General features: G+C 44.5%; 1 protein-coding gene across 4 annotated transcripts in view; it reads left to right on the forward strand.

The window, feature by feature from the left end:
- LOC149168732 (uncharacterized) overlaps positions 1-26974 on the forward strand; it is a 391641-nt gene that overhangs the window by 244617 nt on the left and 120050 nt on the right. For 2 of the 4 annotated variants that reach the window (XM_089428395.1, XM_089428393.1), the window contains exons 6-10: positions 12094-12181; positions 12444-12536; positions 12768-12808; positions 13246-13302; positions 13438-13601. In XM_089428395.1, coding sequence (XP_089284521.1) covers positions 12094-12181; positions 12444-12536; positions 12768-12808; positions 13246-13302; positions 13438-13601 — 443 coding nt within the window. The remainder of the gene's footprint in view (positions 1-12093; positions 12182-12443; positions 12537-12767; positions 12809-13245; positions 13303-13437; positions 13602-26974) is intronic. The other 2 variants (XM_089428396.1, XM_089428394.1) reach the window with 1 other exon arrangement.

Consider the following 26974-nt stretch of genomic DNA (forward strand, 5'->3'; position numbering starts at 1 on the left):
ATCACGCTGAGCGACACCCTGCTGTGGTAAATGGTGAGATGCACCCGATCCCTCTCCAACCTGGAAAACTCGTGGGCTCTCATGCTGTTTAGCGTCCACTACCGTGAATCTCTGCCCCATCACCTCCATCTACCTCGACAGATCTTGCACTGATTTTAGGAGCATGTCTGCAAATTTCTTCCTGTCATCATCTGCCATCGTATCCTCCTATTCTGCGTCCACCACAGGCTCCTCCTATCCTGTGTCCACCACAGGCTCCTCCTCTTTTGTGTCCACCATTGGAACACAGTCTCCCTCTCCATAGGTGTTCTCCAACCTACGCTCAGTGTCTCTGTATCTCCTAACTCTGTAACAGATGTAGGGCTTTTCCCCCGGTGTTAAAGATTGCTAGCTCCACAGGCTGAGCCAGATCTATGCTCTGATACCACTGTAATATCCCGTTTTAGAGATTTTGCCCTTTCCCCAGTGAACTCCAACCAAATACGCACAAATAATATAACAACTGGGAAACTCAAAATGATAAAAATAACAGTGGTGTAACATATAATAATATAAGCATAAAATATAAGCAGATACTCGAGAAATGCTAAGCCATTTTATTATACTGAGTAATAGAATGAGTACAGGAGGTGATCAGAAGGATGGTACCTTGGCTTGCACCAGGCAAGTGAAGAAATACACTCAGAATAACAAAGGAATGGCCTCTGCGTGGATGCTGCTGGGAAACTGCCGTGCGGCTGCTACCGCTGGAAATCAAATGAGGATTTGGGGCTGTTCCCCTCTTCAAAAAATGTTGAAACTATGGAATCCGCCCCTACTCAAAGAACCCAAAAAAACCCAGAAAGCTTTTCTAAAATGGCCGATCCCCAAAAATCACCCCCTTGGGGAATTATGCAATCCCTCAAGGCCCTGTGCTGCCACTGAGTAGAATCCTCCAAAATACTGCGTGAAACTCTGCCAAACCACTCCAATATGCAAGAGCTAATCCCTTGCTCAATATCCCAGCTCAACTCCTCCACAAATCCTCAATTCGGAACTCTTCCCAGAAGAACTGCGTCCCTCTCTCTCAAGGTAGCGCAGTCTTCCAATGCTCCTTAATGCCAAAGATAAAAACTACTGCAAAAAGACTGCTGAAAATACCTTGCCCGAGTAGGCACTCGAAGTCCCTCGGGGCTAAGGGTGAGATCTCCGAATGGAGACACTCAGTGCACTAAACAGTGCTGCAGACAGGCTAAATAGCCAGCGTGCTCCAAGTCGAAGTGACTAGCTCAGATGCTCATAATTGAATGACAAAATGAGGGAGATCCTCTCTCCTTTATAGCATTGGCCTCTCCCAATCCCAAGGCTCACCTCCTCCAATGTAATCCTCTCTTGCCACGTGTTCCCTTTCCATCTGCGCAGTCCGTCCAAGTGTCTGCGTCTGCCCCATCTCTGCGTGGTCCTTTGGCTCCCCTTTAAGTCACAATGTTGTGCTACTAGGAAGTGACTTTTATTCTAAAAGTGAGTTATGTCTCCTTTTCCTCACCTTTTTATTTACAAATAACTATAGAAGGCAAAATTGAGCAAAATCGAATATTCTAGTTTGCCATGGCTAATTAGGAATATTACAGTCTCCCCCGGCAAAATGTTGCTTGTCCTCAAGCAACTGAAGTGATGGATGCTGCAAAATTTTCTCTCTCCCAAGTGGGATCGTCATCTAGTAAATTCTTCCACCTCACCAAGAATACCTGGACCGTCCTGCTCTTTAGCTGTCTCTCCCTGGTATCAATAATAGCCTCTAGCTGCAACACCAAATGCCCCTCATCATCCGTGGGTGGTAGCTCATCTGTCACTATCACATGCTGTCCGAACGCCTTCTTCAGGCATGATACGTGGAAAACGTTATGAATCTTGCTACCTTGGGGCAGCTCCACCTCATATGCTACCTGTCCAATCCTGCGTATCACCCTCTATGACCCATAAAAGTGGGGCTTGAGCTTTTCAGCCCCCTTCTGTTTCAGTGACGACTATCGCTATGGCTGTAATCGTAGGTAGACCAAGTCTCCTACCTCAAACTGTCTCTCCACCCGACCCATATCAACATACAACTTCTGCTGGTTCGACGTTGTAGCCATATTATCCTTGAGAGCTTGGAGAATATCCTGACTCTCTTGGATCCAAATCTTGGCTCTCGGAGCCTTGCTAGCACCGAACATCACGTTAGCAAAAGATAAATGATGATATCCATACAAAGCATAGAATTGTGATATACTGATGGACATGTGATGTGTAGTGTTGTAGCAGTACTCCCCCAGATGCAGCCACTTTAGCCATGCTCGCTGCTGCCCACTGACAAAGTTACGCAAGTAGCCCTCCAGCCACTTGTTAACTATCTCTATCTGCCCATCCGTCTGAGGGTGATAACTGGTACTCGGTGTCAACTCCGTACCCATCAACCGGAAAATCTCCTGTCAAAATCCGCCCATGAAACGACTGTCGCTGTCACTGGTGATGGTCTTGGGAAGACCATGTAACGTAAAAATCTCTCTGAAGAATAGCTCGGCCACCCGCGCTACTGTGTAGTGTGCAGATATGGCGAAAAAGTGTAAGTACTTTGTCAGTCGATCAACGACGACAAAGATGCAATCTTTGCCATTTACCATGGGCAACCTTGTGATGAAGTCCATCGAAATACACTCCCATTTCGCCTCCGGAATGGGAAGAGGTTGCAATAGTCCTGCTGGATGGTTCATCTCCCCCTTGTTTCTCTGGCAAACATTGCACTCCCGGACATGTTGGAGTGCGCCCTCCTTGAGGCCCTTCCATGAAAACCTTTGTCTAATGGCCCTGTAAGTTTTCGTAAACCCATGATGACCTATCAATGGTGAATCATGTGACGCCTGAAGTATCTTTTTCTTGAGCTAAGACCCCTTAGTCAAGAAGATCCGGTCCCTGTAGTAGATGATCTCATTGACCACCCTGTACCTGTCATCTGCCACCTGCCCATCCAGAACCTCACATGCAAATCTGTCCTTGGAGTACTCTACTAAGAGTCGAGCCCTCCAGTCTGCGTCCAAGCTCATAAGAGACAACGTGGCTGGTCTACTTGAAAGGGCATCTGCTACCACGTTGTTCTTACCCTTGACATACTCAATTTCAAAGTCATATGCTTGGATCTTGCTGATCCACTTCTGCTGCCTCTCCTATAGCTGCTTCTGCACCAAAAAGAAGTTGAGGCTGTTGTGATCAGTCCACACCCTGAACCTGTTACCCAACAAATACTGCTGGTACTTGGCCAATGCATGCATGATGGCCAACATTTCCTTGTCGTATATAGAATACAACCTCTCGTGCGGAAGGAGCTTCTGGCTCTCAAAGGCTATAGGGTGACCTCCCTGCATCAACACTCCGCCAATCCCCTCTCCCGATGCATCACACTCCAAAACAAATGGCTGCGTAAAATCTGGCAACGCAATCACTGGGTAGCTGCTCATAACCTCCTTGAGCCTGTCAAAGGCTCGCTGCGCTGTATTCGACCAACTGAATGCCCCCTTCCTCGTTAAATCTATCTGGGGTGCAGCAAGCTGTGAGAAACCCTTGACGAACTTCCGGTAGTAAGTACAAATGCCAATGAATCCTCGAAGTTTTGTCACGTTTCTATTCTCCGGCCAATCTCTGGTGGCCCTGATCTTCTCCTCGTGGACCCTCGCTCCGTCCATCCCTATGATGTGTCCCATGTATAACATCTCCCGTCAACCCAAACTCACATTTGGAGAGCTTGGCATAGAACTGCTGCTCCTCCAAGATGCGCAATACTGTCTCAATGTGCTGGAGATGCTCCTCCCAAGTCCTGCTGTAAATGAGGATATCATCAAAGAACACCAACACAAACTTCCTCAAGTGACTGCGGAAGATGTGATTCATGCAAGACTGGAATGTAGTTGGGGCGTTGGTTAGCCCGAAGGGCATCACCAAAAACTCAAAGTGCCCATAGTTACACCTGAAGGCGATCTTGGGAATGTCCTGCTCCCTCACGAGAATCTGATGGTACCCAGATCTCAAATCAATCTTTGAGAAGAACCGTGCTCCTCTCAACTCATCCATCAACTCAGAGATCCTAGGTATGGGGTACCTGTTCTTCAGTGTCTTCTTGTTCAGGGCCCTGTAGTCAATGCACATCCTCAATGTGCCGTCCTTCTTCTTCACCAATACCACGGAAGAAGCAAAAGGTCTCGTGCTCGGTTGAATGTGCCCCAGAGCCAGCAACTCCTGAATGGACCGCTCAATCTCATCTCGATAGGCCTTGGGATGCCTATAGGGGGTAGTAATCAATGCCTGTATGCCCTGCTCAAGCTCAATGATGTGCTTAAACCCCTGGTCCGGTGGCTGTGCCGGCGGAATCTCCCCAAATACTGTTGCATACTAGTCAAGGATGGACTGTATCTCCAGGTGCACTGTCTGCCCTGTAGTTGCTGTCTCTGATGCACACAGCTCTACTGCCCACTCTATGTCTCCCTTTCAGAAGACTGCCTCCATCCGATGAGCCAAAACAGTCTAAGGTGGATATGTGTGCTGTCCCCGTATCTTCTCATGCCTCCCTGTCTTCTCGTCATCCCACTCCATCTCTAGGGCCTTCCAATTTGTCGTGACCTTCCCTAGAGTGATAAGCCACTGAACACCCAGTACTATGTTGGTGTCCGGAATATTGACCACGAAAAAGTGGTCAGTCAGTGTGTAGGTGCCCATCGTCACTGATAACTTTGGGACATAATGAGCACACACCATGGTCTGATCTCCTTGGATCAAAACTGAAAATCCATCGAAGCTTTCTGTCGGTATACCTCTCTGCTGAACCATCTGTGCATCGGTGAAGTTGTGGGTTGCCCCATTGTCAACCAAAATTGGTACTCGCTGGCCACGTACTGTCCCCTGTATGCATAGCGTCAAATACTTGGGAATTCCTCGCAATGCTGCAAGGGCTCCTCTGGTAGGTGCAAAAGCAGCATCACTTGCTGCTGGTGGTGGAGGCGGCAAGGGACCCTGCATGGTATGACTATCTCCTACCTCCACATCATCCTCCTCATCCTCTTCCTCGCTGCTCTCGGAGTAGACCTCAATAAAATGTGCTTTGCCAGTAGCACATCTATGTCCTGGTACCCATGGCTCCTGACAGGTGAAGCACAATCGCTTCTTCTTGTACTCCCTCTTGGCATGATCTTCAATCTGTACTCGTCTTGGATTCCCCTTCGGAGGCGGAATCCTCACATCCTTCCCCTTAGGCTGAAAAGCCTGTCGCTGGGGGTAAGGTGTCTGGGTCCTGGGTAAGACATCCTGTAAGTCCCGGGTCCTGCTAATAGCATCCTAAAGGGTGGTTGGTCTAGCGGATCTGACTAGACCCCGAAGTGGCTCTACTAACCCCTCAACATACATGTAGATCCTCCGTGCCGTGGATAGATCTGGCACCATCACTGAAACCCTCAAAAAGTCCGCAATGTAGGTATCTAGGCTCCCTGTCTATTTGAGCCTCGTCAGCTCAACAAAGTGCTGTTCCGGATCCCTCCGGTCAAACCTCTCCATCAATCTCCTAGTGAACTTGGCATACGTCGTCACTGTGGAATGCCCAAGTGTAACCATCCCATGGAATCACCAATCCTGGGCCTCACCATCCAAATGTAATGTCGCCACCTTGATGGCCTCTGTCTTCGACATCTGGTTAAGTTGGAAATAGATGTCCAGCTTCTCCACCCAAGACTTGCTAAACTATTTGATGAGCCATCAAACGTAGGCAAGTGAAATCTACTAGTTGTGCGGTGGGAGTCTCCATCATGATAATGTCGGTATCCTCTGTGATGGTCGCGGGGTCTACTATCCCGCTGGAGCTGAACAAAGTCTCTGAATGAGAGAGCATCCCTGAACTCCTGGCCATAGGCTTGGTACTCCGCAAAATAATCGCCCATACGACCGGGCTCTGCCTCCTGCTATGCTCCGGCCCCCGTATTTGCTCCTAGGAAAGTGGGCATGGTAGAGCGTATAGGGGCGTGTGAGGCCACTTGCTGAGTAGTATTACGCTGAGCGACACCCTACTCTGGTAAATGGTGAGATGCACCCGTTCCCTCTCCAACCTGGAAAACTCGTGGGTGCTCACGCTGTCTAGCCTCCACTGCCGTGAATCTCTGCCCCATCACCTCGTTCTGCCTCGACAGATCCTGCACTGATTTGAGGAGCATGTCTACAAATTTCTTCCCGTCATCATCTGCCATCGGATCCTCCTGCTTTGCGTCCACCATAGGCTCCTCCTGTCCTGCGTCCACCACAGGCTCCTCCTGTTCTTTGTCCACCACCGGAACACAGTCTCCCTTTCCGTAGGTGTTCTCCAACCTACGCCCAGTGTCTTTGTATCTCCTACCTCTGTAACAGATGTAGGGCTTTTCCCCTGGTGTCATAGATTGCTAGCTCCACAGGCTAAGCCAGATCTATGCTTTGATACCACTGTAATATCCCGTTTCAGAGATTTTCCCCTTTCCCCAGTAAACTCCAACCAAATATGCACAAATAATATAACAACTGTGAAACTCAAAATGATAAAAATAATAGTGGTGTAACATATAATAATATAAGCATGAAATATAAGCAGATACTCGAGAAATGCAGAGAGAAATGCTAAGCCATTTTATTATACTGAGTAATAGAATGAGTAGAGGAGGTGATCAGAAGGATGGCACCTCGACTTGCACCAGGCAAGTGAAGAAATACACTCAGAATAACAAAGGAATGGCCTCTGCGTGGATGCTGCTACCGCTGGAAATCAAATGAGGATTTGGGACTGTTCCCCTCCTCAGAAAATGCTGAAACTCTGGAATCTGCCCCTACTCAGAGAACCCAGAAAAACCCAGAAAGCTTTTCTGAAATGGTCGACCCCGAAAATCGCCCCCTTTGGGAATCACGCAATCCCTCAAGGCCTTGCACTGCCACTGAGTAGAATCCTCCAAAATACTGCCTAAAACTCTGCCAAACCACTCCAATATGCAAGAGCTGATCCCTTGCTCAATATCCCAGCTCAACTCCTCCACAAATCCTCAATCCGGAACTGCTCCTAGAAGAACTGCGTCCCTCTCTCTCAAGACTGCGCAGTCTTCCAATGCTCAACTCCACCTCAATGCCAATGATCAAAACTACTGCAAAAATACTGCTGAAAATACCTTGTCCGAGTAGGCACTCGAAGTCCCCCGAGGCTAAGGGTGAGATCTTCGAACGGAGACACTCAGTGCACTAAACAGTGCTGCAGACAGGCTAAACAACCAGCGTGCTCCAAGTCGAATTAACTAGCTCAAATGCTCATAATTGAATGATAGAATGAAGGGGCTCCTCTCTCCTTTATAGCATTGGCCTCTCTCAATCCCAAGGCTCACCTCCTCCAACGTAATCCCCTCTTGCCACGTGTTCCCTTTCCATGTGCGCAGTCCCTCTAGGTGTCTGCGTGGGTCCCATCTCTGCGTGGTCCTTTGGCCCCCTTGGCTCCCCTTTAAGTCACAACGTTGTGCTACTAGGAAGTGACTTTTATTCTAAAAGTGTGTTATGTCTCTTTTTCCTCACCTTTTTATTTACAAATAACTATAGAAGACAAAATTGAGCAAAATCGAATATTCTAATTAGCCATGGCTAATTAGGAATATTACATAGCTGCAGCCTATAGGAGTAGATCCAAGGAAGGAAGGACGAGTTTCTTAGTCTCTTTTCTTGTGTTTGGATTGGGTTGAGTTAGGGCAGGTCGATTTTGTAAGGCAAAAGCTAGACATGCGTTGAGGTGCAATTTCTCTGTGAGGTCGAAAATATCTTTGTGTATCACAGGTAGGTGAAGCCGTAAGTGGAGTAGAAGTAAGGTCATTTTACCGTGGATCAGACCTGTGATAAAGTGTTGAGTTATCTTGTAGGACAACGCAGGAGATAAGGGCTTGAAAGAAGGGAATTGCGTACATATTTGAGGACTGTTGGGCTGTAGGAATTAGGCCTGAAGTGGTTGCTACAGGAAGCCCTAGACATGGCTCAAACCTCAAAAGAATTATGTGCACACGGCTGAGTAGTTGAGGGCAGAAAGAAGTCATCCTACAGAGGTATGTTGGTCTTTCCATGTTGATGTTTATCTAGGTGATGTAGCTCCAGTTTGGACAGTTGTTGAAGCAACTTATCTATAGTACTTGGAGGGTTGTTAGTCGCTGTTTGGAGAGCCCCAAGTGTTGTGGAAAAGTGGTAGACTTGTCAGAACAAGAGGGTTGTACTTTATGCCCTAAGTCTTGTCAATTTGGAGTAGCAAAAGGACAAGTAGGAGGGTTGTCATTTGTGCCCTAGTTCTATGATTGACAGACGGTTGAATCAAAGATAAGAGGGCAACCTCAAATCCCTAAGTCCTATCATCTTTGGAGCAACAGAGAGGCAAGAAGTGGGGAATGGTGAAGACCATATGTGCTAGTGTCTTTGAAGGACAAAAGGGCAGCTAGTGGGCAGATTGGTATTGGCCAAAGTTCAATGGCACAAGAGTAGTAGTGTTCATTGATAGTGGCAGATTGTTGAGCTAGAGTGATCAATAGATTGGAAGGCAAATGACCTGCTAAAGTGTTCAAGGTACGTGGAATGAAAGGGCTGTGGATGTGCTACATCAACAAGTAGGTCAATTGTAATTTGTTTAGGGTAGATTGGTCATCATAATTGTTGATACCAAGCCCTAGTTGTGTCTTGTATCAGGGCTGATTGTAAGGGCCATAATCCCTAGTACGGGAGCCCTAAGATTGTTGTATTAAAGATTTGTAATATAAAAAGTGTTGGGTTAAAATTTTTCTTGTGTACTCGTTGATTAGCTGATATGTATTTTCCGTTATGCAAAGTAGAAGCGTTGTGGCATTTGAGTGTGTTTGTGATTGTGATTTTAGACTCAAACCAGATTCTTGAGTGTTGTGGAAAAATCAACAAAAATGTGTTCTTCAAATGAAAGAAAGGAACAACTTAAAAAATTGGGTGTATCTTCCCTTATGTATTATTTCATATTAAGGCGTGGTTAATATGGTCCAAAATACTCCTTTCTGCACTCACCCCAAGGGGGTACCTCTTCTAGGTGATATTTATTTTGATGGTTGTACTTCATTCTTGGAGAGTTCCCTCCTCCTTGGAGGAGGTTGTTGGAGGTTAGCCTTGAAGAGTGTTCCAAAGGAGAAGAGGGAAAATGCCACCTTGAATGGGCTCGCATGAGCATGTTGCTTTAGGATGAAGACATGTGGCACTCTCATATAAGTAGCCACACTATTAGTATTTTATTATTCTATAAGGGCATTTTGCTTTTGAGAGCCTCTTTGATGTTTTATTATGGTATTTTCCTTGAAGGATAAAGTGGGTCTATATTCCAATAATAATGTTTTATTGTATGAGGAGGTTGAAGTCAAATCAGAGCTGCGGGGGAGCGCTCCCCCCCCTCACTCCCGCTCCCAATTCGCGCTCCGGGCGGGAGCGACTCGAGAGCAGGTCGGGAGCGCGCTCCCGAAATGGGAGCGATTTCGGGAGCGCGCTCCCTAAAAGAAATTTCGCTCCCTGCCTTTTCGGGAGCGATTTCGGGAGCGTTTTGCTTTTTTTGCAATTTTTTTTTTGTAGTAATGTTTGAAATACAATTTTTTTTGAAAGAAACAAATAATTTTTGAGTGGGGCAGCTTTATGATCAAGTCTAGGCCCTAGTATTGATATGCTATTCATGGTAATGTTTAAGAATAAAAGTGACATTCTCCTTAATATTCATTTTCATCCTTTTACTTAAATTTTTAACATTACCATGAAATGACTCATGATGTTTGAGAGTGGTTCCAGCCTCATTGGATTTCATATGGAGAAAGTAGAATTTTAGATTTCATTCAAAATCCAACAGAATTATCAGTTTTTCAGGATTTCAAGATTGGGGGATTGCAATGTTTCCATTGAATTTTGTCATGTATTAGGGTATGGAACTCGTATTTAATCAAGAGCACCAATCCCTCTATGTACCTTGATGTTAGTGACATTGGTTGTCGAACTGCTCTATCATGATTCATGACCTTCCTAAGAATGTACGCATCACTCAAACAAAATCTTGACTTGACATGCTATGCTTGTTCTATCTTATGTTAATGCTTAGAGGGTGATATTAATAACAAAGATCCCTATACAGAGACAGAGGTAATGACAAAGATACCTCTGGATATTAATGCTTAGAGGGTGATATTAATGACAAAGACCGTGATTTTCCAACAAGACTAAAAATTAGACATTTCTTGTGGTGGCAAGAGGCCCAAGCATAAGAAATAGATAATAGATTTACTTCTCTTTTCTAGTTTCTAGTAACTTTTATAACTATTGACTCTTTCATATTTATTATGATATTTTTTTAAACAATATATGACAATTTAAGTTTGAAGTTGGCAATTATAACTCATTAGTAACGAATTATGAATATGATGCTTCATGAAAGTTGAAAGTTGTTTCATTTCATTTCATTTTTATAACATTTCATTTCATGTTAGATATTATTTGTTGTAATGGTTACACTTAGCTTACAAGTACAACTTTGGTGATCAATGATGATAAATGTTATATATTGAATTTTGAAAGCTTGAAACTTTATGATTGATGAATCATGAGATTCAATATGTTGTATGTTACTATGTAACTAATCTGTGGACGTGGTTGATGAAGATTATAACTTCTAGATGATTGTTGTTGTATGGTTCAATCTATGTTTTTTTATGTTTTTTATATCTAATTCATTATTCTACATGTTTTTGTTGACATATATGTATCAAAATATAAAAAATATAAAAAATATATATATTATATAAAAAACGCTCCGGGATTCGCTCCCAAACCGGGAGCTTCTGAAAATGTCGCTCCCGCTCCCCGCTTTCGCTCCCGCTCCCAAGTAACATTGAGTCAAATATATATAAGGATTTGTGTTCTTCATTTTTGGCATGGTTGTATTTAGGGAGGTTTCCCCTTGGAGCTTTGTTGAACATCTCAAGGGCAATGCAAGCTAAGTATTTCTCGTGAGGTATAATGTTTTGAGATTAATTTACTGATGATCAATACTGGAAATTGCTTATCTCAAACTTTTATGAAGGGATGATGTCAAGGTGACACTATTCGTCTTTAGAAGTAATTGAATGTCGGCTGCTTCCCTTCAAATTATCTTTGGTTGTGCCTATGAATGTAAATCTTTATTATGTGTCACTCCTGTTAATTTGAGCTTGCTGCAAATCTGCATTCTTCATTCTATAGGCACACCTGCATGCATGTTTGGAAGTCCTTCATTGTTAGGTTACCTCAATTCTGTACTATTGGACAGCAAAGTAAGAGTAATTGTTGCATGCTTATCCCAGCCACATTTTCCTTATGTCATAAGAAAACAACCCTCCTTGGTTTATCCTTCGACTCCACTTGCCCAGTGGATTGGCAGTTGTCTTGGTCCATCCATCATTCTATATTCTATCTTACAAGTACTCTTTTGCCAAAGCTATTTCTCCAAAATTGCATAAGCTTTAGCATCCTAATCTGGGGATACCCTGCTTATGCTAGAGGATAGCTGGCCTAAAGTAAGAGAGGGAGCTACTGTGGTGACAGTGGGTTGCCCCTTTTAGTTCATTGAAGGTCTTGTTTGTGCTTTAGGATTTTATCATAAGAATGGAGGGTTTGGATGGTAATGGACATGACTCATTTATGACAGTAATATGATTTTCAAGTCCCTAGGTGTGTCAATCCTTTGCAAACTGTATGTCATGAAGAGATTGCTATCTTTGTATATCATGTGAATCTACTTTTCTCTATTTAAGTTAATATAAGCTCTTTACTTACCAATAAAATTGAGTTCTTATTTTTAGATCTGCACATGATATCATATTGTAAACATGATTTAAGAACAACTTGAGAGATTGATTAGATTCACTTTTTAGCACTCAATTACTATATATACTTTTGTATTTTCTAAGCAGTGGACATGGAACTCTATACACATACCTGAATGATGTTTTCTATTCCGACAGCTATTCTGTTTTAGTGATTCCTGCAATTTTAAAATGTTGATAAATTTGTGAATTTCTAACATGTCAGGTTGGAGCAGGCTTGCCTGTCATATGTTCTTTGGATCGTTTAATAGCATCCGGTGATCCTATACAGTGCATCACGGGTGCTCTAAGTGGTAGGAATTGTTTTTTTTCTTTGATTGAAGGCTATACAGCATTTCTGTTAAGATTATCAATATTTGTTGTACAAGTTTTATTGACCATCTAATTTTAATACTTTTTCCTGTCAGCGCTATTATCTCTTGCATAATGGTTCCGATAAATGTTAAGGATATACCAATTGAACTGGAATCCCCGTTCCTACTATATTTCATTGTGGTAGTTCCCATTCTTGTCCAGGGTTGAGTATTCAAATTTGAAGCAAATTTCCTATGTTAGGTACATTGGGATATGTAATGAGTGAACTACAAGGAGGACACCCTTTCAGTGAAATTGTTCGAGCAGCTAAAATCCTGGGTTACACAGAACCAGGTAGAATTCTTTCATAATTTTTGGTTTCTTGCTGTAATTGTTGTGAATGCCTTTCAGACATGATCTCTTTAATACTTCTGGTCTTATAAATTTTTGGATGCGGGGTGAATAGACCCATGCTTATACAATCTATTTAGTTTGACTTTCTTTTGGAGGGAAAAATCGGTTACCAACATCCGAAGTACCTATATGTGGGTGACTGACTGTTACCTGTTCTGGACATTCTTGCAGATCCACGTGATGACCTTAGTGGAATGGATGTGGCAAGGAAGGTTAGACTTTGGATCCTGTGACTTGTGTGATTTACGAGTCTTATTATCATCTGATCCCAATCTACATCATACTTGTTTTATTATGCTTTCGGAAAAAAGGGTGTACCGTGAAGAAAGCTTTTTTATGTATGTTGATATGCTAAAATGTTCTTGGGAGGGATTCAGTTTTTCCTGTTATTTATTGAGATGATAAAACTTCATAGCCACACAGTTATGGGGTACAATGCTAGTTTGTCCTAAATCCTAACAGATCCATGCTATGGCATTAGGATTAGGCAATGGAGGCAGGGAAAATAAGATTTAAGTCTTTCAGTGGAAGCATCAGACGACATTCTATGATCCACTTTGCATTGATGGTTATGGTTTTTGAGGGATTGTAGAAAGAATTCTATGTAAGGTTCTTTGACTTAGTTACTTCAGTGTTTTATGTGCAAAAGCAGGCTTTGATCCTAGCTCGGTTGCTTGGCTGGCGAATCAACTTGGAGAATGTTGAGGTTTGGTGTTACATTATTATGCTCTTTCTGAATGTTAAGAGTTTATTAAACAGTTAACATGAGATTAAGAAATGTGACATAGATGCTTTTTGATTAGAACACAATTTCTAACAAGATCTAGTCTGTGTGAGTCAGGTTGAGAGTCTTTACCCTTCTGAAATGGGACCAGATGCTATGTCAATTGAGGATTTCCTAAATAAAGGCCTTCCAACACTTGATGAGGAAATGGTAGAGAGGATTAAGAATGCTGCTTCAAATGGCAATGTTGTTCGTTATGTGTGTAAAATTGACAATTCCAGGTTTGAGTCTTTGACATGGAACCACCTGCCCATTTTTCCAGTTACAATCTGTATGTATTCTTTGGAAGTTAAAATTAACCATCTAACAATTGATAAAAATATTGTATTTCAATGTGCCGTTTTGTATCTCTTTCCTTCTGCGACATTAGCATATCTGAGACCATATGGCAGCCATCAAGAGACTATATGAGTTAGTCTTGGCACACCTCAGGATGGCACATAGCCTTTCTGGCTTCATCCAGAGTACCATTGGGATAAAACAGGGGTGTCCCCTCTCACCAGCCCTCTTTGGGATCAATATCGATGAGTTAGAGTCTTTCCTTCATGAACATATCTAGGAAGGCGATGTCTGTCTTCTACATCATGTCTTGATATCCCTACTCCTATTTGCTGGTGACTTGTTCTTGCTGGCATCTACTCGCGAGGGCTTACAGAAGCAGATTGATGCACTGTCCAGTTTTTGTGACCTTCAACAATTGATAGTCAACTTGGGTAAAATTAAGGTTTTCATCTTCAATGCATCAAAACACTCTCTTACAAATATACATTTCTACTACCAAGGGATAGAGATTGAGATCACCACAGCATAAACTTATTTGGGAGTATGGTTCAGAAGGCCTTGTTTTGGTTTGCAGTAGGCCATTGAGAAACAGTGCTTGTAGGGGAAATTTTAGGACACTCAACCTAACTCTATCTAATGGAGGCGATTATCAGGCCCACAATTCTCAATGGCTTTGAGATCTGGAGACCGAGCTTGTTGCAGATAGATTGGACTAGATTGGAGAGAGTATGAACCTTGCTTCTCAGGCGGATCATTTGATGTAAGTGAATGGTTCCAGAGCCCATAATTTAGGCAGATTTTGGCATCCACCCTTTTTTCCTTGAGGTTATTTTCCACTTGGTTTCTTTCCTTCATAGAGTCCGATCTCTCGAAGACTTTGCCAGTTGGTGAGAGAGGTATCCCTACCTTGCACTTTGCTCCTTGGAGGCTCTTGCCTTAGATCCTTCCCTACGTAGGCACGAGGTTGGTTCTAGGAAGCACCTTGACTTCTTCATATGGTTATTGTTTCCCTAGGGTGCATTCCCCCATTCAGATTCTCCCATGATGTACAACTCCATATCTTTCTAATTGAACTAGGCTATGAGGGATGATATCGACATATTGTGTTAGTTTTTGTAGCATCGAATGTGTTTTAGCCTTGTAATTTTGTGGAGAGGCTAGAATGCATGGCATCTCCAAAACCCAGAAATCGTTTCTGGAAATTCTACCTAAAAGTGACTTAATTAGATTAGTAGTCAGTTTTTAAATATTTCATAAGACTAAACTTAGGGAATATAACTATTAATCAGAATTAATTAAGTCAAGGTGTGAATTGTTGATTTTTGGGTAGCATCGGATGTGCTCTAGCTCCGAAATTTTGTGGAGGGGCTAGAACACATGAGATCTCCAAGACCCAAAAATCGTTTGGAGAAATTCCACCCGGAGTGCATGTTATTCAAATAATTAATTATTTTTAATGGTGCCTAAGTTAAAACTTAGGAAATTAAAATAATTAAAGTGAATTAATGTAAATATGGGTGAGAAGCTTCTAAGTGACAAGGATCAAGTCTAATTTAATCTTAGCCGTTGATTAGAGATTAGATCACGACCATTGATTTCTCAATAGGAAAAGTATAAAGGAAGGCTTGGGGTCAGTTGGAGAACACACACAGAGAGAGCAACACTTGAGCTAGATCGAAATTCTGGGGCGTGGTTTGTTGAGAATTTCATAGTAAGCTTCTAGTGTAGAGAGGGGTAGTTCGGCAGAGGGACTTCCGTCCAAGGCCAATAATACATAGCAGAGAGGCAGCACAACACCAGGGAGAGACGATGCAGCTCCAGAAGGGTGACACTAGAGGAGCTAATGCAGTCACTTAGAGGCAACGCTAGTGTTTATGTGAGGCAGACCGAGCATCAGTTCAGCAGATCAATTTCTGAGCCGGGAAGGCTCACTAGGAGGGTGATGTAACTCCTAGAGGAGGTGATGCAGTTCCAACACAGAGCTGGGAGCAACCATCATTGCACAACACTGGGGACAGCGCAGTCACTTGTGGGATTTGTTCATCCAGTTGCTGGTTTTGCCAAAATATTTATATCTGGATAGAGGTACTTTTGCCAGGTTTATTCTCTGTTGGGTCAGCTGGATTTGGCACCCTAGTTGTATTCAGAAATCTGCTTAATAATAAAACCCTCATATCTGCTGCACTGGTTTTCCCACACTGGGTTTTTCCGGGTACATTTAGTCCAAAAATAAGTGTGTCCTTTGTGTGGTTGTCTCATTTATTTTTCAGTACTTGATTTGTATATTGGTGTAGGCTGCAATGCATTTGCATTAATATTTTCTGAATAATTCTGAAAATAACTTGTTAAACTGAAGAACACAAGTAGATAATCCAAATCAATTTACTGCAATAGGATTTCTGATTTATTGGATTCGGAAATTTTCACATGGTATGAGAGCGATTGCAGATCAAGGACGACTGAAGCCATCGACGAAAGGACAGAGGAAAATCCGTGTGTGAAGACAATTTTCGTGAGAGACAACACAGTTTCTGGCCGAGAGAGCAGAGGAGGGGTGATGCAGTCACCAAGGGAGGCTCACGCAGAGCCTGCGTCAGCCTAATTGGGTGACGCTGTTGCTGCAGAGGGCAGCGCAGAGACTATTGATTCTCGTTTTTTTTGGTTGCCGTGGCTAGAGGTGCAGCACAAATTTTATCTGGAGTTGCTGGCGGGGTGTTGATTCTGTTGGTGCAGAACAATACCTAGTGGGGCAGAAGCAAAGTAGAGGGAATCGGTTCCTCAGAAGATTTCTTTCCAAGAAGTCTAGATCCAGTGCTAAGCAACAACAAAGAGAGATTAGAGGGGTGGTTCGACACTGGTTGGTAGAAGGATTTTTGTGAAGGAAATCGAAATTCAGAGGGAGCTTGTTGCTTAAAGGATTTCTAGCGCCAAAGAAATCCAGATTCGAGTTTTGCTGGGGCAGCAACGAAGGAGGGAGAAGAGAACCAGTTCGATATTCATTTGAGTAGGGATGGCTGTTAACGGACTGAGGGATCAGGACAGGTTGGATGGAGCATCCAACTTCGTCATCTGGAAGGCTAGGATCCTGACAGTTTTGGATAAAAATCACATCAAGGATTATGCCTTGAGGACGGTTGTTGCTTCGGTTGATGCTGAATCTCTCAAGAAGTACAAGGAGTCTCAGGCAAAAGCGAAGTGCATGATTTTGGATGGCGTCAAGGATCATGTGATCCCACATATTGCTGAGAAGGACACAGTAAGGGAAATGTGGAGGCCTTGACCACATTGTACGAGGGAACTTCCGTTCAGCGGAAGATGTTGCTTGAGAGTCAGCTGAGACAGTTTCAGATGCAGGGGGGAGAAGAAATCAATCCCTTCTCAGGTTGGAAAGGATCCGTGACCAGCTAACTTCTGTAGGGGCTACACCAAATCCTAAATTTATGGTTAGGACTGCCCTGAATTTAGTCACTGAAGACTGGGAAACCTTTGTCCAAACCATCTTGGGCAGGGCTTCTCTTCCCAGTTGGGAGGAGATGTTGGCAACTCTTCGACAGGAAGAAATCAGAAAATTGACCAACGTGGGAAGTAGCAACAAAGGGGTCAGAATCAAGGAGGAAGAGGAGGATGCAGCTCTCGCATCAGCAGGACAGCAAGGGCAACAAAAACGAAAGGACATATCCAAAGTCAGATGCTTTAGATGTGGAGAAATTGGTCATTTCGCCACGCAATGCCCTCAAAAGAAGGGCAAAGAAGAGAAGTATGACTCAAAGGCTGCTCTAGCGCATGCTGACAAAGAGGACGATGATGGTTGTGCCATGAGTGCTCATGCACCTCTAGAGAAGAGGTGGGGCGATATTGAGCTGTAGTCAGGAGGACTACATAAAGGGCATGATTCTTGAGGTGCCCAAACTCTTAGATCACATACGACTACGGGAGCCCTTAATGACAATAGTAGAATGACAGGAGTCGGTGCGAGGGATGATGGAGCCACAGTGGCAGAGCTAGAGCGCCAAACTCTGAAGTAGCGCAGTGGAGTGTTGCAGCAGTGCGGAAGGCATAAAGTAGATACAACGGCTGCACAATAGCATCAGAGGGTTGGCACCAGTGTTGTTAAAATCGCGATAAAATCGCGATTTTTTCACCTTGCCGATCAAATCGCGATTTTTATACGAAAAAATCGCCTACTTTTTTTTGCCGATTTTTACTGAAAAAATCGCGAAAAAATCGCGATTTTTTCGAAAAAAACGCGATTTTTAACGAAAAAATCGTGGGGGCTCAGGACAACATAGTTTTATAACTTTTTTTGGGTTTTTTCATGCAATGTTTTTTGAAAGAAACAAATAATTTATGAGTGGGGTAGCTTAATGATCAAGTCTAGTCCCTAGTATGGATATGCTATTCATGGTAATGTTAAATTCTTAAAGTAAAAGTGACATTCTCCTTCATCTTCATTTTCATCCTTTTACTTAAATTTTTAACATTACCATGAAATGACTCAGGATGTTTGAGAGTGGTTCCAGCCTCATTGGATTTCATATGGAGAAAGTAGAATTTTAGATTTCATTTAAAATTCAGCAGACTTATCAGTTTTTCAGGATTTCAGGATTGGGAGATTGTAATGTTTCCAGGTGACACCACCTGCCCGGGCTACCCCTACCACCAGTAGAGGACGTGGTCTACCTCCTATAGCTCCTACTTCTAGTTCTTCAATGTCTAGAGCACATCATGATCAGACTCCACTGCCATTTCCACCTGCACGGGCACCAGCATCTACATCTAGAGGGAAAGGGAAAGCTGTGGCATTTTCTCGCAAGAGGGGCAGAGGAAATCAATAGGATTAGACTTTCATTTTATTGTATATGACATTATGACATGATGAGATACATTATCATATTTTTTGTTGATATTTTGAGGTTGAGTTGGGACTCAGGAGTCAGGACTTACTATTCAGGACATGATTCAATGTTATGTGTGATTTTAGCGCTAGAAATGATATTAAACATCTTATATATTAGTTTTTTTTATCATATTTATGTGTCAATGTATTTATTTTATGTTGTAGATGGTTTAGATATTAAAAAAATTGAAAAAAAATGAAAAAAAATGAATATTTTGGTACCAAACGATTTTTTCCCGCTTTTTTTCCGATTTTTTCTCGATTTTTCCGATTTTTTCCGATTCGTTCCCCACGCCGATTTAATCCCGATCGCGCTTTTAACAACATTGGTTGGCACAGATTAGCAACAAAGGTAGCTTCAACGTCAAGGGGCATCCAGACTGACCAGCATGTTAGCTTTTGGGTGGATTTTTCAATTTCTTACTTCTCAGCAATTGAGTGGCAGTGCTATGGGCAGCATGATGCAACATATTGAAAGGAAGCTGCAGTACAGATGTAGCAGTGACAGTGGCAGTGTCATGGGCAACAGTACAGATTGCAGCAACGCAGTGGATGAAAGGCAGTAGGCCAAGCATCAGCAGCGCAAAGGACGGATGCCATGGATCAATGTGATACTTCTACTCGGAAGTATTACTAGAGCACATTCCTCGCTAAGAGGGATCGTTGATTTTTGGGTAGCATCAGATGTGCTCTAGCTCTGAAATTTTGTGGAGCGATCTTCAAGACCACATGAGATCTCCAAGACCCAGAAATCGTTTGGAGAAACTCCACCCAGAGTGCATGTTATTCAAATAATTAATTATCTTTAATGGTGCCTAAGTTAAAACTTAGGAAATTAAAATAATTAAAGTGAATAAATATAAATATGGGTGAGAAGCTTCTAAGTGACGAGTATCAAATCTAATTTAATCTTTAGCCGTTGTGTAATATCTCGTTTCTGAGATATTCCCCAAACCCAAGTAAACTCCAAACAAATACACACAAATAATATAATAACTGGGAAACTCAAAATGATAAAAATAACAGTGGTGCAACATGTAATAACGTAAACATGAGATACAAGCAGATACTCGGGAAATGTAGAGAGAAATGCTAAGCCATTTTATTATACTGAGTAATGGGATGAGTACAGGAGGTGATCAGAAGGATGGCACCTCGACTTGCACCAGGCAAGTGAAGAAATACACTTAGACTAGCAAAGGAATGGCCTCTCTATGAACTGCGTGGATGCTGCTGGAGAACTGTCGTACTGCCGCTACTATTGGAAATCAAATGAGGATTTGGGGCTGTTCCCCTCCTAAGAAAATGCTGAAACTTTGGAATCTGTCTCTACTCAGAAAAACCCAGAAAGCTTTTCTGAAATGGCTGACCCCCGAAAATCGCCCCCTTGGGGAAACACGCAATCCCTCAAGACCCTGCGCCGCCACTGAGTAGAATCCTCCAAAATACTGCCTGAAACTCTGCCAAACTCCTCCAATATGCAAGAGCTGATCCCTTGCTCAATATCCCAGCTCAACTCCTCCACAAACCCCCAATCCAGAACTGCCTCCAAAAGAATTGCATCCCTCTCTCTCCAGACTGCGCAATCCTCCAATGCTTAGCTCCACCTAAATGCCAACGATCGAAAATATTGCAAAAAGACTGTTGAAAATACCTTGCCCGAGTAGGCACTCGAAGTCCTCCGGGACTAAGGGTGAGATCTCCGAACGGAGACACTCAGTGCACTAAACAGTGCTGCAGACAGGCTAAACAGCCAGCGTGCTCCAAGTAGAAGTGACTAGCTCAAATGCTCATAATCGAATGACAAAATGAGGAGGCTCCTTTCTTCTTTATAGCATTGGCCTCTCTCAATCCCAAGGCTCACCTCCTCCAACGTAATCTCCTCTTGCCACGTGTTCCTTTTCCATCTGTGCAGTCCCTCCAAGTGTCTGCGTGGGCCCCATCTCTGTGTGGTCCCCTTGGCTCCTCTTTAAGTCACAATGTTGTGCTACTAGGGAGTGACTTTTATTCTAAAAGTGAGCTATGTCCCCTTTCCTCACCCTTTTATTTATAAATAACTATAGAAGGCAAAATCGAGCAAAATTGAATATTCCAATTAGCCATGGCTAATTAGGAATATTACAGTCTCCCCCGGCAAAATATTGCTTGTCCTCAAGCAACTGAAGTGATGGATGCTGCAAAATTCTCTCTCTCCCAAGTGGCATCCTCATCCGGTAAATTCTTCCACCTCACCAAGAATTCTCGGACCGTCCTGCTCCGCAGTTGCCTCTCCTTGGTATCAATAATAGCCTCTGGCTGCAACACCAAATGCCCCTCATCATCTGTGGGTGGTAGCTCATCTGTCACTGTCACATGCTGCCCCAATGCCTTATTCAGGCATGATACATGAAAAACGTTATGAATCTTGCTGCCTTGGGGCAGCTCCAACTCATAAGCAACCTGTCCAATCTTGCGTATCACCCTGTATGGCCCATAAAAGCGGGGCTTGAGCTTTTAAGCCCCCTTCTGCTTCAGTGACGACTGTCGGTATGGCTGTAATCGTAGGTAGACAAAGTCTCCTACCTCAAACTGTCTCTCCACCCGACCCCTGTCAGCATACAGCTTCTGTTGGTTCTGTGCTGTAGCCATATTATCCTTGAGAGCTCAGAGAATATCTTGACTCTCTTGGATCCAAATCTTGGCTCTCGGAGCCTTGCTATCACCAAACATCACGTCAGCAAAAGATAAAGGATGATATCCATACAAAGCATAGAATGGTGCCATACTAATGGACATGTGATGTGTAGTGTTGTAGCAGTACTCCCCAGATGCAGCCACTTCAGCCATGCTCTCTGCTACCGACTAACATAGTTACGCAAGTAGCCTTCCAGCCACTTCTTAACTATCTCTGTCTGCCCGTCCGTCTGTGGGTGATAACTGGTACTCGGTGTCAACTCTGTCCCCACCAACTGGAAAAACTCCTGCTAAAACCCGCCCATGAAACGGCTGTCCCTGTCACTAACGATGGTCTTAGGAAGACCATTTAGCCTGAAGACCTCTCTGAAGAACAGCTCGGCCACATGTGTTGCTGTGTAATGTGCGGATATGGCAAAGACGTGTGCGTACTTTGTCAGTCGATCAACAACGACAAAGATACAATCATTGCCCTGTACCATGGGCAACCTTGTGATGAAGTCCATCGAAATACATTCCCATTTCCTCTCCGGAATGGGAAGAGGCTGCAATAAACCCGTGGGATGGCTCATCTCCCCTTTATTCCTCTGGCAAACGTCGCACTCCCGGATATGTTGGAGTACGTCCTCCTTGAGGCCCTTCCATGAGAACCTCTCTCTAATGGCCCTGTAGGTTTTGGTAAACCCATGATGGCCTGCCAATGGTGAATGATGTGACGCTTGAAGTATCTTCTTCTTGAGCTGAGATCTCTCAGTCAAGAAGATTTGGTCCCTCTAGTAGATGATCTCATCGACCACCCTATAGTTGTCATCTGCCACCTGCCCATCCAGAACCTCACATGCAAATCTGTCCTTGGAGTACTCTACTAAGAGTCAAGCCCTCCAGTCTGCGTCCATAGCTCATAAGAGACAACGTGGCTGGTCTACGTGAAAGGGCATCTGCTACCACATTGTTCTTACACTTGACATACTCAATGTCAAAGTCATATGCTTGGATCTTACTGATCCACTTTTGCTGCCTCTCCTGTAGCTGCTTCTGCTCCAAAAAGAATCTCTGAGGCTGTTGTGATCAGTCCTCACCCTGAACCTGTTACCCACTAAATACTGCCGAAACTTGGCCAATGCATGCATGATGGCCAGCATCTCCTTGTTGTATATAGAATACAACCTCTCATGTGGAAGGAGCTTCCGGCTCTCATAGGCTATAGGGTGACCTCCCTGCATCAATACTGCGCAGATCCCCTCTCCCGATGCATCACACTCCAAAAAAAATGGCTACGTAAAATCTGGCAATGCAAGCATTAGGCAGTTGCTCATAACCTCCTTGAGCCTGTCAAAGGCTCGTTGCGTTGTATCCGACTAACTGAATGCCCCCTTCCTCGTCAAATCTGTCAGGGGTGCAGCAAGCTGTGAGAAACTCTTGACGAACTTCCGGTAGTAAGTACAAATGCTAATGAATCCTCTGAGTTCTGTCACATTCCTCGGCTTCGGCCAACCTCTGATGGCTCTGATCTTCTCCTCGTGGAATCTCACTCCGTCCACCCCTATGATGTGTCCCAAGTGCAACATCTCCATCAACCCAAACTCACACTTGGATAGCTTGGCATAGAATTGCTGCTCCTCCAAGATGCGCAATACTGTCTCAATGTGCTGGAGATGCTCCTCCCAAGTCCTGCTGTAAATGAGGATATCATCAAAGAACACCAACACAAACTTCCTCAAGTGATTGTGGAAGATGCGATTCATGCAAGACTGGAATGTAGTTGGGGCGTTGGTTAGCCCGAAGGGCATCACCAAAAACTCAAAGTGCCCATAGTTACACCTAAAGGCGGTCTTGGGAATGTCCTGCTCCCTGACGTGAATTTGATGATACCTAGATCTCAGATCAATCTTTGAGAAGAACGTGCTCCTCCCAACTCATCCATCAACTCATCGATCCTGGGTATGGGGTACTTTTTCTTTAGTGTCTTCTTGTTCAGGGCCCTGTAGTCAATGCACATGCTCAATGTGCCGTCCTTCTTCTTCACCAACACCACGGAAGAAGCAAAAGGACTCGTGCTCGACCGAATGTGTCTAAGAGCCAGCAACTCCTGAATGGCCTACTCAATCTCATCCCGATAGGCCTTGGGATGCCTATAGGGGGTGGTAATCACTGCCTGTATGACCTGCTCAAGCTCAATGGTGTGCTCAAACCCCCAGTCCGGTGGCTGTCCCGGCGGAATCTCCCCAAACACTATGGCAAACCGGTCAAGGATGGACTGTATCTCTGGATTTACTGTCTGCCCTTTAGTCCCGGCCTTTGATGCACGCAGCTCCACTGCCCACTCTACGTCTCCCTTCCGGAAGATTGCCTCCATTCGATGAGCCGAAACAGTCTGAGGCGGATATGTATGCTGTCCCTGTATCTTCTCATGCCTCCCTGTCTTCTCATCATCCCACTCCATCTCTAGGGTCTTCCAATGTGTCGTGACCTTCCCTAGAGTGATAAGCCACTGAACCCCCAATATCATGTTGGTGTCCGGAATATCAACCATGAAAAAGTGGTCAGTCAATGTGTAGGTGCCCATCGTCCCTGATAGCTCTGGAACATAATGAGCACACATCATGGTCTAATCTTCTGGAACCAATACTGAAAACCCATCGAAGCTCTCTGTCTGTATACCTCTCCGCTCAACCTTTTGTGCATCGATGAAGTTGTGGGTTGCCCCACTGTCAACCAAAACTGATACTCGATGGCCACTCACTGTCCCCCGTACGCGCAACGTCAAATACTTGGGAACTCCTCGCAATGCTGCAAGGGCTCCTCCGGTAGGTGCAAAAGTTGCACCACCTGCTGGTGGTGGTGGAGGTGGCAAAGGGCCCTGCACGACATGACTATCTCCTGCCTCCACATTATCCTCCTCATCCTCTTCCCCGCTGCTCTCGGAGAGGACCTGAATAAAATGTGCTTTGCCAGCAGCACATCTATGTCCTGGTGCCCACGACTCTTGACAGGTGAAGCACGACTGCTTCTTCTTCAGCTCCCTCCTGGCATCATCATCAATTTTTGCTCGTCTTGGATTCCCCTTTGGAGGCGGAATCCTCACATCCTTCCCCTTAGGCTGGAAAGCCTGTCTCTGGGGGTAAGGTGCCCGGGTCCTGGGTAAGGCATCCTGTAAGTCCCGTGTCCTACTAATAGCATCCTGGAGTGTGGCTGGTCTGGTGGATCTGACTAGACCCCAAAGTGGCTTTGCTAACCCCTCAACATACATGTAGATCCTCTGTGCCATGGATAGATCTGGCACCATCACTGAAATCCTCAAGAAGTCTACAATGTAAGTCTCTGGGCTCCCTGTTTGTTTGAGCCTCGTCAGCTCAACAAAGTGCTGTTCCGGATCCCTCCGGTCAAATCTCTCCATCAATCTCCTGGTGAACTCGGCATATGTCGTGACTGTGGAATGTCCGAGTGTAACCATCCCATGGAACCACCAATCCTGGGCCTCACCATCCAAATGTAATGTCACCACCTTGATGGCTTCTGCCTCCGACATCTGGTTAAGCTGGAAATAGATGTCCAGTTTCTCCACCCAAGACCTTGCCAAACTATTTGATGAGTCATCAAACGTAGGCAAGTGGAATCTACTAGCTGTGCGGTGGGTGTCTCCATCATGATAATGCCGGTATCCTCTGTGATGGTCGCGGGGTCTCCTATCCCGCTGGGGCTGAACAAAGTCTCTGAATGAGAGAGCGTCCCTGAACTCCTGCCCATAGGCTTGGTACTCTGCAAAATAATCGCCCATGTGACCGGGCTGTGTCTCCTGCTGGGCTCTCGCCCCCATGTCTGCTCCTAGGAAAGTGGGCATGGTAGAACATGTAGGGGCATGTGAGGCCATCTACTGACTCGTATCATGCTGCTCTGGCAAATGGTGGGATGCACCCGATCCCTCACCAACTTGGAAAACCCGTGGGCTCTCACGCTGTCTAGCCTCTACTGCTGTGAATCTCTGCCCCATCACCTCAATCTGCCTCGACAGATCCTGTACTGATTTGAGGAGCATATCCGCAAATCTCTTCCCGTCCTTGTCTGTCATCGGATCCTCCTGCTCTGCGTCCACCACAAGCTCCTTCTGTTCTGCGTCCACCACAGGCTCCTCCTGTTCTGCGTCCACCACCAGAACACAGTCTCCCTCTCCGTAGGTGTTTTCCAACCTCCGCCCAGTGTCTCTGTATCTCCTACCTTTGTAGCAAATGTAGGGCTTTTCTCTCGGTGTCATAGATTGCTAGCTCCACAGGCTGAGCCATATCTATGCTCTGATACCACTGTAATATCCTGTTTAGAGATATTCCCCAAACCCCAATAAACTCCAAACAAATACACAAATAATATAATAACCGGGAAACTCAAAATGATAAAAATAACAGTGGTGCAAGATGTAATAATGTAAACATGAGATATAAGCAGATACTCAGGAAATGCAGAGAGAAATGCTAAGCCATTTTATTATACTGAGTAATAGGATGATTACAGGAGGTGATCAGAAGGATGGCACCAAAACTTGCACCAGGCAAGTGAAGAAATACACTCAGAATAGCAAAGGAATGGCCTCTCTCTGAATTGCGTGGATGCTGCTGGAGAACTGCTGTGCAGCTGCTACTACTGGAAGTCAAATGAGGATTTGGGGCTGTTCCCCTCCTCAGAAAATGTTGAAACTCTGGAATCTGCCTCTACTCAGAAAACCCAGAAAAACCCAGAAAGCTTTTCTGAAATGGCTGACCCCCGAAAATTGGCCCCTTGGGGAAACACGTAATCCCTCAAGACCCTGCGCTGCCACTAAGTAGAATCCTCCAAAATACTGCCTGAAACTCTGCCAAACTCCTCCAATATGAAAGAGTTGATCCCTTGCTCAATATCCCAGCTCAACTCCTCCACAAACCCCCAATCCGGAACTGCCTCCAGAAGAACTGCGTCCCTCTCTCTCCAGACTGCGCAGTCCTCCAATGCTCATCTCCACCTAAATGCCAACGATCGAAACTACTGCAAAAAGACTGTTGAAAATACCTTGCCCGAGTAGGTACTCGAAGTCCCCCGTGGCTAAGGGTGAGATCTCCGAACGGAGACACTCAGTGCACTAAACAGCACTGCAGACAGGCTAAACAGCCAGCGTGCTCCAAGTAGAAGTGACTGGCTCAAATGCTCATAATCGAAGGACAAAATGAGGAGGCTCCTTTCTTCTTTATAGCATTGGCCTCTCTCAATCCCAAGGCTCACCTCCTCCAACGTAATCTCCTCTTGCCACGTGTTCCTTTTCCATCTGTGCAGTCCCTCCAAGTGTCTGCGTGGGCCCCATCTCTGCGTGGTCCTTTGGCCCCCTTGGCTCCCCTTTAAGTCACAATGTTGTGCTACTAGGGAGTGACTTTTATTCTAAAAGTGAGCTATGCCCCCTTTTCCTCACCCTTTTATTTATAAATAACTATAGAAGGCAAAATCGAGCAAAATTGAATATTCCAATTAGCCATGGCTATTTAGGAATATTACACGTTGATTAGAGATTAGATCATGACCATTGATTTCTCAATAGGAAATGTATAGAGGAAGGCTTGGGGTCAGTTGGAGAACGCACACAGAGAGAGCAACACTTAAGCTAGATCGAAATTCTGGGGTGTGGTTTGCTGAGAATTTCGGAGTAAGTTTCTAGTGCAGAGAGGGGAAGTTCAGCATAGGGGCTTCCGTCCAAGGCTGAAAATACAATGCAGAGAGGCATCA

Source organism: Pinus tabuliformis, chromosome 4_2 (assembly GCF_031772625.1).
Source record: "Pinus tabuliformis cultivar Carrire ecotype Pingquan chromosome 4_2, CPIR1, whole genome shotgun sequence".
Taxonomy (NCBI): Eukaryota; Viridiplantae; Streptophyta; class Pinopsida; order Pinales; family Pinaceae; genus Pinus; species Pinus tabuliformis.